Source organism: Anas acuta, chromosome 7, assembly GCF_963932015.1.
Source record: "Anas acuta chromosome 7, bAnaAcu1.1, whole genome shotgun sequence".
Lineage (NCBI taxonomy): Eukaryota > Metazoa > Chordata > Aves > Anseriformes > Anatidae > Anas > Anas acuta.
In genome coordinates this window covers 28,887,452-28,906,720 of record NC_088985.1, presented here as the reverse complement: position 1 = coordinate 28,906,720, position 19,269 = coordinate 28,887,452, and the positions used below count along the sequence as shown (strand labels likewise).

The 19,269-nt window shown below is 36.5% G+C and overlaps 1 protein-coding gene across 4 annotated transcripts in view; it reads right to left on the bottom strand.

Annotated features, from left to right (window-relative positions):
- VTI1A (vesicle transport through interaction with t-SNAREs 1A) overlaps positions 1-19,269 on the bottom strand; it is a 270,364-nt gene that overhangs the window by 105,186 nt on the left and 145,909 nt on the right. For all 4 annotated transcript variants that reach the window (XM_068688567.1, XM_068688571.1, XM_068688572.1 and 1 more), the window contains one exon: positions 2,287-2,357. In XM_068688567.1, the coding sequence (XP_068544668.1) occupies positions 2,287-2,357 (71 nt within the window). The remainder of the gene's footprint in view (positions 1-2,286; positions 2,358-19,269) is intronic.

The following is a 19,269-nucleotide window of genomic DNA, read 5'->3' as shown; positions in this document are numbered from 1 at the left end:
TTTAACTAATACCATTGCACTGCAGAAGCCAAAGAATTGGTGACATGCAAAACTCTTAAATGGCATATAACGGCACTTCCTTGCTGTAGTGAAAACCTTTTGAAAGCTGCTTTAATATTAGCAATGGCAAATCTGCATGGTATTTAAGAATGCTTTTTAAAATAATAAGGAGAATAATAATGAGAAAAGAAGGAAGATGAGGAAGATGTTGATGTTAATATCTTGTCTGCCTTATACACATTTTAATTCAAGGCTTTCCTAAAAAAGTATTGCATCTTTTAGAGTCCTTTATAGTACAGTTAACCTCTCTGGCTCCTGTAGCAGAGCTTTTATCCCTTCTCTTTGGTTTAAAAAATAAGAGATAGTTTAGGGAATTCCTTTTTCATGGATGTTATACATGTACGTTGCACTGCACATCATCTTAATATATTCCAAATAATACTACTTATGTCTTCCATTTTTCTTCATTCAAGCATTTTACTCTTCTGACAGGAAAGCAAATACATAAACTTAACCAAACTATAGAGACACTACTTCGTTTACATTTTGCTCAAAAGAAAATGTTTCTAATTTTCACAAGATTAAACTGCTAAGAACTGGCCATCATACTCAAGATGACATCTGATGTTCAGAAGACAAGTTTGTTCCCAGGCTGGTAAGACAATATCTGCATTTAGTGTAAATATTTGCTAAATATCTGTATTTAGTGTAAAGCTATTATGCATTGATAGAATACCCTCTGTCCTCTCCAAAAGGACACTTTTTTTAACCAAGGAGATTAAAAAACCTACACAAAATGGAAAACTTGTGAAGTTGTCCAATATCATCCTTAACTTTACATTTGAGTATATAGACAGGTGCACTTTTATGAAATCTCTAGACAAAACATTTAAATAGCGTACAATAAAATTTTGGAATTTAAGATCTTCCATTTATGACGAGATCTTTTGCAGAATTGTTATTCGATGTTCTTTCCTAGAATACTCTTATATTTAATCTCATGCTTTACAGCTTTCAGGTTTTTCCATCAATGAAATTTGCTTTTCATGCAGAATGTAAAATTTGTACTACAAACGACGTGTATAAGGAGTCATCAGAACCACGCCTCCTCTTTCTCTAGCATTCACAAGTATTTTTAGGGTCAGCACAGAGATACACATTATTCAGCTCCATTGCCCAGGTTCTGTTTGTCCACACAGGAACAAAAAAGCATCTCAGACTTAGCAGTCACAAGGGATGTGAGGAGTGAAGGGAAAACAAGACACAAAATTGCCTCAACAACACTTGCTACATGCTCACAATCCTTATATCTAATGACTTAGTTATACTTAATGTTTTAAAGTAGCTAATGCCCAGGACTTCAAGAAGCAACTGGTATTACTGACAGAAAATGCTTCGTACAAATGGTCATATGGGGCTTTACCAATCAGAGCTATCCAGGTAACGAAACTCCCTGGGACATATCAAGGAGTTTCCTTAAGTGGCATTTGTCAGCTAGAGGCCTGTAAGATGCCTTGGCTTTGGCAACACTGGATGCTCAAGAAAGTGTCTGATCAATGTGTCATAGACAGAAAGTCACAGATTCAGTCACTCCGTGTTCTGGGTGAGTCAGCAGAGCTGGTGAGATCTTCCTGAAACTGTGAGCAGAAATCAGAACCAAAGGGTCAAATCTCTTAGACTGAAGTTTAGAGAAGTTGCAAGAGTTGGATGGGCATCTTCGTTAAACTATAGAGGCAACATAAACCAAACAGGACATAGACTAGTGACAGAGCAGCAGTGTAGGGAACCCCAACACAGAAAGAAATGTTGGTTTTACCCATACAACACTGGGGACATTGAGAAAAGGTGGTAACTATTGCATACATCCTCAGAAGTCAATTCTTAGCATCTGCAGCGAAAAAGAGCAGCTGTTGATCAATTATTAGAAGCTAAATCATGATACTGAACTTTGTTTCAGAGAGTACAAGAGGTGATTGCAATGGACACTATAAAAAAAAAGTCTTTCAAAGGACAAAAAGCAGATCTGACTGTGGTGATGGTGACACAAAGCTTGCTTGCAACGGTGGGTTTTGGTGGCTTCAGCGTGACTCCCTGTGGGAGAGATTTGCAGGACTGGGCCCATATAATACACTTTTTAAGTGCTTTGCTTCAGTTGGTGATTACATCTCATGATAGCAGCTGATTTATATAAAACTAACCAGTATGCTGGATTATTTTTGCATGCACAGTGAACTTGCCCAAAGCAAATAAAATCCATGACCAGCAATTACTTATTATCAAACTTACCCTTTCCCGAGCACGCTGGATCTTCTCTCTGTCATGGCTGAGGTTTTCCAGCATCTCCTGTCCAATCTGCTCTGCATTAAAAAATCAAAATGTAAATCATGAAAAATATACCTTGTGACTGTAAGGCCTCAAAATGCCAGGTTAGATTGTAACAAAGTTATTTCAAGAACAACAGCATTTAATACATATGATGGCTTAATCAGTCCTAACTGCTAAGAGGAAGGTATCATTATACTAAATTTTAACTTTTCCAAGCAACATAAAACTGCAGAAGCACCAACCAAACCAGAAGCTACCCCCCTGCTATCTGCCAAGGTTTTGGAGGCCCTGGAAACCAATGCTGATTTTGGTCAACAAACTGAAGGCAAGACTTTCAAACTTGCTCTAAGTGATGGGTGTTCATACTTCCCACGCACTCTTTATGCACACTCCTTGCCTTAGCAAGGAAGTCAGGAAGCTTTCACTAAAAACACCAGCAATACTTATACATCTAAGGATACTGGAAAAAAAATTAGAATATATTTCTTGTGCTTCCCAGCTTTTACCATTGATGCTTAAATAAAAGCTATTTTGGGCTACGCCCAAACCAGCTACTGGTGTCTATTTTGCTTCATCTGATACTATTTCTGGCAAAACTGGAGATACACCGTGATACATCTCCTGATGTTTTTAACAGCAGACACATACATTAATCTTCTGGCATCTCTGTTTGTTTACTCATGGGTTATTTGCTTCCGCAGCTCCTGTTGAACCAAAGGTTGCAAAATTATAGCGGAGAAAGGAATCCAAGCCTCAAGATACGGTACAAAGACAAATCAAGATGCCAAAACTTTACTCTTCAAACAGCTTCAGTCAAACACTCCTCTTTGACTGAAATAATAGCAGCAAATACAGAGAAGAGATTTTAATCTTCAAAGCTCTATAGAAACATTAAGAAACCCTCCCTGTATTTCCCTGAAGGAGAAAAATAAGTTAAATCATTCCCATTTTACAGGTGGGGAAGCAGACACAAGTAGCTGAAGCAGCTGTAACTTGCCTCAGGACACATTGCAAGTGTGAGACAACCAGGCATTTCTGCACACATTCAGTTAGGCAACTTAGCTAGGCTGCTAGCTAAGTAAAACTATAAAAACATTTCATTTTATTTTTATAAACAACAGAAATCATATTGTTCTGGTGAATGAGTTGGACTTAATATGTCACTATGTGAGATGTACAGAAATTAATTGGTAAAATATATATATATATATGTTAGTAGAGAGAACATGACTTTTTTTTTTTTTTTTTTTTTAAACATACAGTCCATTTTGGAGTCAATCCAAATTAGAATCACCTCAAACTTTTAAAATGTGGGACAGGCATTTTTTTTTCCTTTTTTTTTTTTTTCTAAATGCATTTAACAGAAGGTACACACTGTTAGACAAAGTCTACAGAAATTCATTACATATATATTTCTCTATCTGTTGCCAAGTTCAGTACAAGTAAGATAAATATTTCCTCAGATATCTGACCACAAATTGACATCCTCATTATGCTATCTTGTCCCTCTTGGCTTGCTGCTCTTCACTTTTAGCTGTATATACAATGCCTCCCAAAGGTGAAATGTGGTAAGATATGTGGTTATTGAGTTAAAAAAGCTGTAAGGTGCAGTACAGTCATACAAATGGTAGACTAAGAAAGTGATTCAAGAGGCATTGCCTATGTTTGTATGTCAAAGGACTTACTGGAGGAAGCTATACTAAGCTTATTCTTCATCAAAGCACTTAAAATACTGGCATACAAAAACAGATACATGGATTCAGTGTAATCTGGGAGAGAAAAAAACAAAGCAAAATACCTTAAAATAAATCGGAAAAAAAAAATGCTAACCAGGTAGTAGCATAAGGTGGAATGATAATATTTATTGCTAAAAATTATACATATGTTTGCATAGACATAAAGGAGTGCAAGGAACAGATTTTTCTTCAAAGGAATAACGTTAAAATAAAGGGCTAAAATGGATTCATATTTCCCAAACAAAGCTCAAAAATATCTTTATAGGAAACATCTCTATTTTCTTTACACCAATTTTAAGCAAGTTACTGTGTTTTTTTTTTTTTTTCATCTTCTTCCTGTCACTGGCAAGTTCACACTCTTAGCTTTTTATAATGATTGAGTTTATTTTCCAACCATCAATGTGACAGCAGCATCAACTGTAAGCGAGGGTAAAACACCATCACTTTGACGAATAGTGTATTTTCCTCTCATTGTCGATGACTGAAGACATCAATAAATAAGGAAGGAGAGCATGTCAGCCAGAATATCACAGAATGAATTGTTGATATGACACTTAGGGATTAAACCTTCAGCCATGAAGTTCAACCTAGCAGAGGGGTCTGAGAACTGAGATAGTTGCGTTTCTTCCCAGCAGCCTCTATAGATAAATAATTGGACGGATCATCAATTTTACAGGAGCAGCTTTACTCTACATGCACTTTAGCTGATGATCTTTGGCCTTTTTTGGGCTAAAATAACAACATAAGTTGAACAAAGAGACATAACGGAGGTAACATAATCTCACAATAAGTTCGCAAACATAAATTGACACCTTTATCCACAGATTCTTTTCATATCCTTGTTCTACTCTCAGAAAAATCACTGATGACAACGAAACCTGATTTTTAGCTGGAAGGTCAAGACAGTCAAACAAAAATATTAATAAATAAAGAAAATACAGACTCATAAATGATACGAAGACATGTCTCCTCACTTGGTTTGCAACTGAAGGTGCTTGAGATTGGAGAAAAAAAGCAACATTAGCCCACAGTACAGCTAATTACAAGCTTGATCCGGTTGCTATCTCCTTGCAAACATTTTTTCAAGTTTCCCCAGGACTCTGATGTTTTCCTGACACTTAAAAACTTCATCTGTGTGGTAGATTCATGCTTTTAGTGCAACAATGTTGTACAGATCTTTCCAGACTAGTTACAATGCAAATCATTGATGATGCTACTCCAGTAATGTGAAAAGGCCATGTTTCTAAGACGTTCTGTAGTGCAGATGTATGAAGACTGAAACACAAACTGAAGGATGCTGCATGTTGCTAGTAACTGTGTTATTTCCATAGAATCTTAACAACGTTAATTATTTTGTGCTGCACCTTCTACCTGTAATTCCCAAGATGATGCAGAAAATTATATTCTAAAACTGAAGCTAAACTATAAAAAGCAGAATGGTGAATGCAGTTACATCTTTATAATCTACTTACTTACAGAGAGCAGGAATGCTGGATATAGCAGTTATCTCTGTCTTAAAAAATGTTGTGATGAAAAGAAAAAAAAAAAAAAAAGGCCTGAAGAAGTACATAACTTCATTAACAAGCTTCAGTTTTGAAGGGTGAATACAGCTGCAAATACACTGGACCTTAAGGTTGTTTGAATAGGGTATGGGAAATCAGCTTCTACAGGGCTGGACACCTTGGTAATAACACTACGTTGTGGGTCATACGCAAATGGTGCCTGGCTTTTTGAGTGGCTGTTGCATAAAGATATGTAATATGAAGATTTCCCCAACTGAAAAAACATAACAAAACAAAACAAAAGCAACAAACAAATGCAAACCCAAATTCTCTCTTCATCTCTGCAAAAACCAGCACATGGCTTTCAACTTTTATGCTTAGATACACCCAAAACACAACCACTTCTAGTGATGCTTTGCAATCCTGAATGTGCCCTTACCTTGGAATTTGCATGTATTTATTTATAAGTACAAATCATAATTATTTAATACATGTTCCACAAAGCTTGATTTCTAATACTTACTTACATGCATATCAAGTATACAGAGTAAGTTGTGCTTGACTAGTTTTTCCTTTTACTTTATTTTTTTTTTCTTTTAGCCATTTATGTATTTATTTACTTTATCAGCTAAACTGATTTTGAAAGAGCTTTTTCTAATCACTCAAGTCAGTAATTCTTTTTTTTTTCTTAAGAATGAGTAATATATTTACTCAAGAGACAGGAATGACACGGAATGAACCTCTCCAGACGTTTGAATAAATAAACGTGTATTTTTATGAATTTTGAAGACAGAGTCTGCATTTTTCTTCTCATATGAAAAATAAAAGAGCCCAACTTGGTTTATATAGCACTTTGCTTCTCAAAATGTACCTTGTATATCTGTACGTATTTACATAACAAGAAAGAAAATGTTTCATAAGAGGTGGCAGATATCCTGATATGGTTTAAAAACATTTAGAAGGCTTAAAAACAACCGAATCATGTAGAGGATCCTGAAAGTATGATTTGCCCAATCCTGTCATATGCATGCATGCATACAATCCTGTCACAATGCATGCTTGTGAGTTACGTAATAAGAGGTGGGAAGTGACAAATTAATTCATACTGCGAAAAAGAGAAAATCAAGTTAAAAAATCAAGATGGCTGCTCAACAGAATGAGGAAATAAAATCAGAAAAATAAACCAAACCAAACCAAAATACTCCACTGTGTGTTGTGAGAGAAGGAATCAATCAGAACAGAGAACACTTCCACCCTGAGATTCCCAGGCTTACCTAGTGAATAAAAGCACTTGGGGAATGCACTTTTCTGCTGTCTTTGCATAGAGACACTGCATGCTGTGAAGACGTAGTAAAAAAATATGGAATATTCTTAGAGAACTACACAAATACAGATAGAAACTCGGAAAAAATACTAAAGGCTGGGGCATTTTTATTTATTTTTTTTCAAAACATTGCCACTGTGTTTTGGACAAAGTAAAGATTTGTCTAGTTTACGATTTTAGTAGACTAGAACAATAAATCATCAGTGACAGTTTCTGGGAAAAAATATACTAGAAAGTGTTAAATACTAGCTGTTCAGAGGTGGCAGCAAGTAAATTTACAAAGTTGGAAAATATATGTTGTAGGAGTCAGAAGAATTCAGGGTTGAGTCAAATGCTTTATGCTTATGACAGGAGAAAGTCAATAAAGAAAGTGATGACACATCTTTATGTTTAGGGACACAGGTAAAAGTCCTATAAATTTACGAGCTCACAGTTGATGTATATTATGCTGAACAGCCAATATAATTAGAGACAGGGGGGATTTAGATCATTAAAATTATTATATGACAAATATGGGTTAATACAGATAAGTGAAGGATGATATAATGGCCGTAAGCCAATGGAGAGACTATTTAAAGAACATGAACAGAGAAGTGAAATGTGAGAGCTGTTGCTCAAATGCCTCAAGAATCTGCAACAGAGAAGTTAATCTGCATGTTGTTAAGTAGTCACTTAGCACAATAAACTAAAAATTAGCTACATGTTGTAGAGACTGGTTGGCTTCTTCTGCAGAAATAATTGCTGTACGTTAGGGAGAGTACTGACAGTCAATAGTGCATACTGAGGACATCTAGCACTTCCAGGGCTTTCAGAAGTTCAGTTACAAGTGGGGATAAAAGAAGATGCATGGTCTTATAATGAAAGCAAAAACCACCTAAAAATACCTCCCAATTCCTCCAAACTCCAAGATGTCTACCAAAGTTAAAATACAAACATTTTTCAAATGAAAAAGGATCCTATAAGCTATAATGGATGTTCATAAAATTATTTTCATTGGCCAACAGCAAAAGGAGTCTGTCAGTCCTGAGGTCTGACCAGGGGACCTGGAAAGAAAAACATCCAGAACATCTGAACAGAATTCAGACGCTGTGCTTTGTTCAAAATAAGGAAGAAAAGGGAAGAAAAGATATTTGAGGAAGATGCCACACGCCTTTAAGAACAAACTGGGAGCATTTCATAACCAACACCTCTTATGGTCTAGGCCTACTCTGTCTTTCCTCAGGAAAAAAAAAAAAAAAAAGAAAAAAAGCAGATGAATGAGAAGAAAATAGGAAAAAGAAAGGAGAAAGATGATATGTGACAGACCTAGTAACTTCACCTCTAGTAGCCTTTTCCTTTTCTAAGGTTTCATACCTTTTCTGAAATCCTAACTTACATCAATTTGATGGTATGAAACTACTCATTTCTCACTAACTGATATTTTTCTGTCTACTCCCATCACCCATCTATCTGAGCTCCCTTACTAACATCCTCACAGCAACATTCACAGGAGGTGGCAGACTTTGATTCTCCTGAGTGCTTGTCTATATTGAAGTCCAGTCATTGTTCTAGCCATGCACTAGCTTGGCGATGCTCATTCGCTCCAAATTCCTCCCTTTGCATTTCTTTTTCTCTTCTTCCTTCAGAAAAGTTCTAAGGCAAAATAAATCATTGCTTAGTGCCTCAAGATTAGTAAACGACTTGCTACTCCCATTTCAATCACTTATGTATGGCAGCCCTCAGCATCTCCTTTTCCTTCTACTTTAAGTGCTGTCAGGATGGGAGAAGTCCCTGCTTGCTCTTAGCTGTGGTGCAGGGAATGGATGTTGCTCCATTACAGCACTGCCAATCTTGAATTTTTCTGAAAACAATTTTGCAGTGGAGAATATTAGCAATACTGATTGCATCTAAATCAAGTTGCATTAACATACCCTCAAAAACTTGGTCTGCAAACCATCACTTAATTAAACCTGTGACTCCAAACAGCAACAAGATGACACAACAGGGATCTTTGGTTCGTCTAAGGCTGGATTCATAGTCATAATTTAATAAAAAATGCTCAAAGTAGTGTAAATAATTACTTTGGACCCTGCAGTATTCATTATTTCAAAGACTTAAAACATGTAGGCAGAGACTTGGCAACTTAGACTCTTGAATTCAGCAGCTCGAGGCCTTGAAAATCATAAGGTTGGCCCTACCTCTATTGCTGATTTACTCTAAATGCAATTAATGCACTTCAAGAGACAGAGTTTAGCACCAAATAGATGAGACTAACTATTAGCCAACCAACCAACAGAAAACAAAGTTACATTAGGCTATCAAAAGAGAAGAAACCAATTTAGATTTTGAAATAGAATTTCAAGTATGGAGCAAAAGATTTTTTCAAACATTTCACTATGCAAAGATTCAGCATATAACATTTACACAGTGCAAAGACAAAGAAAAAAGTCCGCTAATTATATTTGTAAGCACTGAAACTTTTTTTTTTCTTCATGACTCACTTATGTAGCTAAAAAAAAGTAAGAATAAGGTTCTTGGCAGCATCTCAGTTTCTAGACATCGGAAAATCCATGAGAAGTGTGTTTCCTTCAACTGTTTCAATCTGAGAAATGGCTACCAGAAGTAAAAAGCAATGGTAACAAATGAAAACAAAACCAGAGCCAATAAGAATGACATTTGGGTTTGTTCAATATTCCAATGCACCAAGTTTATTCTGAATACATAGACTGATTAGAAAGTCAGGAAAGCTGGCAACACAAGCAAAAACTCTATGCTTGTTTGATCTTAAATACTTCCAAAGACCTAAAGAGTGTTTTAACCTTTCTTGCACTGTTCAGCAATTCATTTTAAATGTGAATGGAAGTATCTCCTGCTGTATTCGCATTCATATTTAAACAACAAAAAATAGAAAGCAGATAGTGTCCAGACATTAGAAAAATAAAACAAACCTAGAGGTTTATTAATAAATAATGCTTAAAATCACTGACCAAGAAGCATAAGCATTCTGTGCAAAAATAAAGCATTCTGAAAAAAATAAAAAGAAAAAATATGTGTGCATATATATATATATAAGTTTATATATATATATATATATATATATATATATATATATATAAACTTTCTTAAACATTGGAAAGCCCACAAAGCAAGTGAACAGCTCAGCAACCTCGAAGCTGGCTTCAGTGCAACTCATTCTTTGAATACGAATTAGCAATGGGTAATCGCAGCATATTTATGAGGCCTTTTGCCTGGTCCTTTTCTCCAGTGAATGCTGTATTATTCATTGCGTGTGCCCTGACCCCAGTGCGCTCCTGTTCTGACAAATCATACTTGATTAAGACAAATCTTTATTAGTTAGCTAGTCAACTTCCCCATTTATCATTTGCAAATCCCATTCTCCTTTTCGGGTACAGTAGAAGTAACTGAAACCGTTTTTTCTCCAAATAAAATGAAATGTTTGTTATAGACAGTAAGTGCAAACAGAAGCGTAGAAGTCAGTAATAGATGATAAAACAAAGGTTTAACAGGCATAAATTACAAACATGGCAAAACTAACACAATAGCTTATTTTAGATAGGCTGAGGAAACATTAATTAGCTCATCCTTTCAACATGCTTCCTATTTTCCCACCAACTAAATCTTTCAAAATCTAAACACCATAAAAAAGAACTGTATTGCAAAGTAGGAAGCTAAAAGCACTGAGGTTTAAAAAAAATAAAATAGAGATTGCTGAGTACAGTTATTGTTCAAGGTTTCTACCACCTCCCCCCAAATCTTTTAAAAGTCAATCTATAAAAGAGTCAAAATGAATTCAAAATTATTCATGAAGCTTCAGTTGCCTTTGAAAATGTAACATTTCTCCATAGAGGTGGCAATTTGGAGAGGAAGAACCCCTTTCAAAAAAAAAATTGGTTTATTCAGTGAGTAATTTACAACTAGAAAACCTTGTGATGCATACCAGTTTTGTCATAATAGTGGTTTTGCTTGCATGGAAGGATCTTCCTCCCATCAGGACTCTGGAGATGTAAAGCAGCTATTTGAAAATGAAGGGCAAAGGAACAGAGGGAAAGTCTATTGCTCTGGCTGTGGGTCAGCCCGGCCTCAGACTTTTGGTCTGGCATCTGGAGGGACCTTAAAGAAATGTTCATGATACCCAATTCCATAGACCTTGCTGAGGGGTTTCCTAGAGAAACCTCACCTACAACAAGGCAATGCAGAGAAGCACACTTGGGGAGTGCTGCAGGGCCCCTAGGTTAGGAGCTACAATTAAGGTAAATACCTATTTTCTCTCAATGCTGTATAAATAAAATGAACAAAAATATCATCATCCTGAAAACATGAGACTATTATGAGGATAGACCATGTAAGACATTTGAGAAAGAACAGGGACAAAACCTGAACCAGACAGAAATGGAGCATTGTAGCAATGCTGTAGAACTGGTGGTCGTAGCTGGTCTAAGGAGACACCAACAATCACAACTGGAGCAGTAACACCTCTTTATGTAGAAAAATGTGACATTTTGCACATATCTGTATTTTCCTCTGCCGATGAATTTTACTAGTTTGTGTGTTTAATTATACTTTGAGTCTTGTTTTTTATACATAATTTGAACACCTCAGTTAGAGTCTGTGTTCATTTGAAATGTACAGTAATTTAAAAACCTGCAACTACAGGACAAAACATCGACATAGCCATCTCTGTGCTGTTTGCACAGCACCCTTCTCATAGCCTCCTGTCTTCCTCCACTTAGATCTGCCCATCATAAGCCATCTCTCCCCTGTTTATATTTTTATTTGTACCCTGCAGGACCAACACAGCTATGGATTCTGCTCCTTTTTCACACATTCCAGTTAAGTGTTTGTTATTTTCATCTGCAATGTTGCCTTCGATTACACACAGAGTAATGCTGAGAAAACCACTACCTAATAAACCCACAGCAAGGGAACAGAGGGAACAATGAAAAGTACCTGATGGTCTGGCAAATCACTGTTATCAGGAGGTATATAAGAAGGAAAGAATCCAGACTGATTTTAAAATCCAGGCCGAGTTTGTACAGATATATATATATATATATAAATCTCTGCTCTTGTACTTGTCAACCAACGATATTTCTTCTGGAAATTGCTGAGATGGAAATAAAGACTTTCCCATAATACATTTTTTACAGCAATCCTCAGAGCAGAATTATATTTTAGGATCAAGTTAAGCACTTCAGATGGTGTTTAAGAGGTAGACTTACACGGGGCCTTTACTGCATGTAGGCATGATCTGTTTCTAAAGGATCCCTGCAAGAAAGAATTGTTGCAAAAAATGAGTTTTCAGTAAGCGTCTAAGATGGTAAGTGTGATTTCTTTCGATGGAGGAACCCAGCAACGCTTTTTTGGCATCTCCACATTAGACTACTGCTATATGGTTTAATTAGGGGCACACCTGGAGACTGCTAAAAACAAACTGCTCCAGAACAGAGCAGCTTACTGTGTAGGAAAGCGGGTTTTCGCTTGGATCTAACCAAAGCAGCTGCTTGCAGTGCTCCAAGTGCAATTCCAGCTACTGGAAATGATCTTTGAGGCCCCTGCTTCTCTCTGTTAGGTGTTCCTTGAATTGCCACCAGCAGGGATGCACACTGGAGGTGCCACGAAGAAGCGCTGGCAGCTGAACACTCTCTGTGAGGATGTCCTAGGTTTGCATCACATCTCCCCTCTCCTCTGGTCTGCCAGCCCTCGGATGTGTTAGTGTGCAGGACATGTGGCCAAAGACATCAGGTGGGCTGCTGTGGGATGTAATTAACAATTTCATAGGACTTGCTGGCAGGCCAGCGTTAACATTTATTTGTGTGAATGTTCTGTGTGCTGCAGAACAGACGATGTACGTATTTCTTTGCTGTAGCTTTTTCCCCCCAGCCCCCCCCCCCCCCCCCCCCCCCCCCCCCCCGCTCTGAGGACCAACCAGAGCAAAACAGTCTGCGTAGTAGCCCCTAGCCTGGCACAGCAAAGGGACATGTATCTGGATTTTCTGTTGTGCTCAAGGATCAAAAACATAGGGAGGGCAAGGTCAGATCTAGGAAAGGGCCTCTGACTGCCAGCTTCTGTATTTAAAATGAATGGCATGCCACCTACGGGCAGGTACAATCCAGCTGGCCAGCCTCACTGGTTTTAAATGTCTGTGCTCATGGCCATTTTCACATTTTATTGCTGTTTGGGACACCAGTCTTAGAAAAACAAAAAAATCTGAAATTTCTTGGAGCAGTCTTTAGTGTTGCCAAATAGGGGACTTAAGAGAATAGTTTTGTTACTGGCTCTGCCACTATCACACCCCAAGGAAATATTTCTGCCTCTCTCCCCATTTCTAAAATGGGTGTGAGGGAATCTACATTGGCAAGACACAATATCAGTCATTAAAAATACTGCACTCCTATGGAAGGCATTAAAATACTGCACTTAGTTTGTTATATATGCATTTTCCTTATAAGTACCAGTTTGAATATCATTTTAATTAAAAAAAAAAAAAAACAAAAAAACAACAAAAAAAAACACACACACAAAAACAGCATTAGAAATTATTTTCAAAATGAAAACTGAAGTGGCACACTCTCCTCAACTACAGGATATTTTATCTCATGAAGGTTTTCCAAATTATTTGAGCACCAAAATATAATTATCCCAGATCTATAGAATTGGTAAATTATTGCAGGATGACATTTTAATGCAAACACCCAGTTTACAAACATAACTTTGCTGGAAATTCTCAAGAAGTGTTAAGCCGATGTCAGTGTCTCAGTAATTTCGCAGTTTAAAAACAGTTAGAAATGTAATGACTACACTGCACTTGATTAAAGCATTTACAGCTCTAATCAAAAACTGACAGCAAGATCAAAGATGTTAACTTAAATCTCTCTTCTAATTATGTTTAAAATGCCACACCTCAGGCCTGTCTCTCCTCTTCTTTTTCAAACCAAATTCTGCTTAAGAAAGATCTAACACTTCTTAACAGTTCATTATCCAATAAAACTATTCAAAGCTTAAAAGCAATCTACACAATTAGTCAGGACCTCAGGGAGTCCACCGGTAGTCTTTATTACAGGGCTTCATATTAAAACACCTTAATTATATTTGTCAAATGGATTTCATTAAAACCCATCGTCACTTTAATTTTCATATTTTGACAGTGCTGGCATAGCATTATTACCACCTGCCAAGCTACGAACTACAACAAAATTATCAAATTCCTTCAAATACTAAGCAGTTTCTTTTTGTACCTGACCAATGATTTCCCTCTTTTTGGTGAATGCACCATAATTAAGAAGAATAATTAAAGTTCCATATTGAAGCAGCACGCGTGCAAGCGAAACGTGCAGTTTATTTGCTGCAGGTGCGTAAATAAGAACCTATACGGGTACCTGGTTGCCAGGAGCACAGAATACAAAGGTAGGACACATATACCGAAGTGCTTCTGAATAATAAAGCCAAGACATCAAACAGAATGCACTATTATTTAATCAAATGACAACTATGATGACTTGAAAGCAGAGGACATTTTAACTTCTTCTTATTATACTGTCATTTCGACACAACAGATCTGGGGATTATGACCATATACTGTAACCACAGTTTTATTTTAGATATGATCTATTGAGGTTCCACTTGACTTTAGACAATCAAGCTGAAATATAATTAAAACAAAATTGCCCATCCTGCCTACCCACAGTCAGTACCACTACAAGGGTTTCTGATATTTACAGGTTTTTTTATGTGTATTTCCAATGCAGGCTATATCTTTTTTTTTTTTTTTTTTTTTTTAAATACCCAATGCCACAGCAATTAACAGTTTAGACAATTACGAATAATAGGAAACTAGGTACCAGTGCATCTGTAAATAAATGACTTCCTCTTTTTTGTTATCTGAAATACTGCGTTGAAAACTGAAATAAAACAATTTACCAGTATTGGGCTTATATTTACTGAGCTAAAATAGCCTGATTAACTCCACGTTCTTCAATGAACATGTGTATGAGATGACTTTGGCCCACAACAGATAAAACAATGGCATGCAGATTGCAATGGGAGAAAGAACAGAGAATTTTCATTTCTTTCATATAATCGTAGCAAGAAATAAGAAATGAAGTGGTTTCTGCCATATGTCTAACACACTTCACTGCTTTGTACAAAGGTCTCAAGAGTAATGATCTCCGTGTGTTATGAATATTTTAAGACTTATTAAATGTTCCTGGATTATTGTGGGTAAAACTATGGGATTTTAAAGAACTGGTTTAAATGATAATTAAATATTATTCCTACTTAAGGAAAAAATGGTTAATAATTTTTTAATGTAATATCAAGGAGGAAAGCTTCAGACTCCTTCACATCATATTACAAGATTTAGCAAAAGAATTGTTGAAGACATGCTGGGGTTTATTTTATTTTCATTTTATTTCTTTTTATCTTTAGTTGCTTTTGAATTACAAAGAAGTAAAACAGAGCACTTACAAGCAAGGGACTATGAGCTGACCACAGATCGCTTCTTTGATTTTATGGCAAGTCACTTATTTCTGGCAAGTCAGTATTTCTTTCATGCTATTTACTCTATGTGTCAAATGGGACTAAATAATGTTTCTACTAGAATTCCAATAAAACACGCAACTTCCCACATACTGCTCTGTTTCTGTTATCAGGATATCTTAGAGTGATATAATCGGAATTTTCAGGTGCCTGCCACTCAACTTCAAATTCTTATTCAGCCTTGGGTGCAAGCAGAGATTCCTCTTAGAAACCCACTATCCCAAACCCAGAGACAATGTAGGAATTAAGCAGCATTTTGAAAGCAACCCCACCTCGACCCAGAGTGTTGCTTGGCTTCTAATGAAATGGCAAGAGCCTACTCCTCTGCTTACTGCAAGGACAGATGGATGGAAAGAGAAGCTTTCCAGACCACTGGCAAATGTGCAATAAGGATGATTATTTCTTCCATCATTATTGTTTTAATGTGTATGTGGGGAAGGAGGGAGGGATGGCAGGAGAAAAGAAAATGGGTAGGAGAAGCTGGTGGGTAATGAGAGCTCACATGTGCCTCTGATACAACCGGTCGTGCTTTCCCTCTTGAAATCTCTTCCTCGCTTTGTACCCAGGTTCTTGCTTTCCCTGTCTCTGCAAGGCTCTGGTTTTGGTTCCCTTCCTCCCCACAGATCTGCAGTAATTTATGCCTGGAGAATATCATGCACAAACAAACTCAGCTACTACTTAATAAGTGACAGATTTCCCTCTCTGCTACAGTGCCATTTCCTCTCCGATCTATCTCATTGCTTAGCCTTCAATTCAAATTCAGCACAACACAGCAGTTCCTTGTCCTCCCAACACATCCCCACTCCATCTATACTCATTAAATGCAACACGATCATCCTCTTTTTCACCCAGCCTCAACATCTTTTTTAACTCAGTTCTCTCATTTCTGGGCAAGCTGTCCAATTCTTTCTGCTTGACATTGATAGGAAACAGGCTGGTCCCATCCATTCACCTTCCCAAAACTCCCATATCGACTCTCACACTTCTTTTCACATTATTGCATCACTTTTTCTACCCTGGACAAAAAATCTATGGTACCACCTATAGTAGCGTAGAACACTACTACAAACATCCTATTTATTTATTTATTTATTTAAGCACAGTACTGGTCTCTCTCTCTTTTTTTTGTTTAAACTAGTCATGCCATTGCTTCTCCCCCCTTCAGCACACTAAACAATAGCTACATTTCTTCCATAGCCAACCCCTTCCTGGTCTGATTTCTCCCATTTGACATTAGCATATTAATTCCTTTGTCAACTCATTCACTTGTTAAATTCTTACTCAGCACCTCTGCACTTTCTCCCACATTGCCACTCATGATTGCAAGGAGCTGAGCATAAACAACTCATCACCTCATCATGTTCCTGAAATCTCTGATCTGTTTTTTCTTTTCTATCGATATACCACATAGTCATAATTGAAATCTCAGCCATAACCATGAATGTTCATGTTATGTGAATTTCTAAGTGTCTATTCCCAGAATAAGGATAAGTAGTAGCACAAAACCTAGCAAGCAGGTGTGGCCATCATCCATGATGGAGGAGGAAGGTACTGTTAGAAACAAGTAATCAGCACTCATCTTTATTGTTGTGTTGGAGATGTGATACAGAGATTTACAGTGAATACTGCATTGCTGTCAGATTTTACCTTCCTAAACCAACCACTATCTCCCACAAGCTATCAGCAAATAGAATGTAAATCCTGTTGTCATGACTGAATAATTTATTAAATTGACACTATTACTAATAACGACAGAAAGCATGCCTGTTTTTCACTCTTGACAAACAGGAAGCCAGCCATGTTTCCCATTTCAGCTATGATACACAAGGAACAATTCAAAGTGATACTTGTCCCCGCCTGGCACGCATTCTTTACCATTTGAAGTTTATTTGATACAAATGAGGGTCTACAGAACCCTGCTGACATGAAGTCACAGAGAGCATATACATTTATGAATACTGCATTTACTGCACTTTGTATGCGATGTTTGTTAGGTCTTAGTGCTGAAATCCCAGCTCTGAATCTATCTTGAAGATGTCAAGGATGTGTTGTGAGCTTTTTCTTTCCCCCCCCCTCCCAAAACAAAACAAAATACCACAACAGCCTTCATAACTTTAATCATTAAGATCATATTATCTAACTTATCTTAAATCCCATTCATTATGGAAACTACCAATTTTTTTTTTTTTGAATATATATATATATATATATATATATAATATATACTATTGATGTAGGAAAGAAACTGGAAGACAGAACAATCCAGCTGGATTAGACATTTATGAACCTGTTGCCAACTGTGAGCTGTCAAAGCCAGCAATCAAATATAATCCTGGCAAAAAGAATGGAGATTGCTGTGAGGAGATTTACTTAGAAGAAACTCTACATAGTACTTTTTTTGTCCCGATTCTTCTTCCCTGCACCAGTTTTAGACTTCCTTATTGTCCATTTCTTCAAGTTATACCTAGCTTATTGTTGGGTGGTAGGAATATTTTCTGTTTTAGAATTAACTGTTACATTTCTACAGCCTCAATGGAGAAGGCGTGGACAAATGATTATTGTTCTCCTTCCAAATTTTAAGAGCTATGAAAATGTAAAGTAGGAATTAATAAAGGGATCTATCTCCACAATATTTCCAGGATTAAAAAAGGAATAACTATTCCTTTTATATATGTGTATATATATACATATGTATATCCTGTTGTATTCCTCTTTATATGCTTTTATATATATACGTATATAAAAGCATATAAAGAGGAATATAACACGATAACATTTGTATTTTGTCCTTTTTCTATTCTGCAGGCTACCCACATTTCTAGGACTTTCTCTCTTCTATAAAGTGAAAGTAATGCTATGTAGTTACTTTATAGCAATGGCATCAAGATTTACTGATTAACACAGATTTTAAAAGATTTTAAGAACACACCGTCTGATTTATGTACAGTCCTAATTTTAATGCAACAAATAAAAAACAGGATTCTAAGACTTTGTGATATGCATATATTTTACTGTGAAGAGAAAATTAACTTTTAATTAAAGATTGTGATGTGAGGAGCCACAGAAACCATAGTAGGTCTGTATAGTAGATATCTGTGTACTATTAACAATACTCAGCTGAATAATTCCATTTCATCATTTGGGATTTGAAGTCACTAAAGCCTTAAATTTTAACCAGAAAAGTAAGCGTATAGAATACTGGCTACTTTCCCTCATTTAAATCGAATCAACCATTACAGTCAACAAGCTTCCCACCCCATACAAGTAAATAAAGCAAGCTGTATCCATTCTAATTTAAAAACTCTTATCTTCATTAAAAACATAGTTGATTCAGTCAGAAGTTCCATCTATTATGTGCTGTAATGATTTAATTGTGCCAATTAGATCTACAATATTCCTAGAAATGGAGGAGTTGCAGCTGGAGCTCTGCAGACCAGTCAAACAATTGTCATAAGATATTCAGAGGACTGCAGCACTCTATTCTAGGTAGAAGATTAAATTGTAAGGGAGAAAGGAGGCAGGATTTCAAACCAAGTATTCCAACACGACAAATAACTCTTCTTCCTGGGCTTTGCTTCTGTAGAAATGAGAAGTATTTTACTCTCCTATTCTGTAAGTAGCTGGAAATGTACTGCATATTTTAATAATGACATCAAATAACTTGCTAATTCAAGATGCTTTAGCCAGCCATGTGTCCTAGTGAGAGACAATGCACGAACCCTTTAAAGTATCTACAATACAGAATATGTTCCTTGATAATGTCATTAAGGCATGATGACATGTAGCAAGCAATTGCTGGCAAAGGTCAATAACCTGATCCATTTATACAACGAATGCCTGTTAAAAC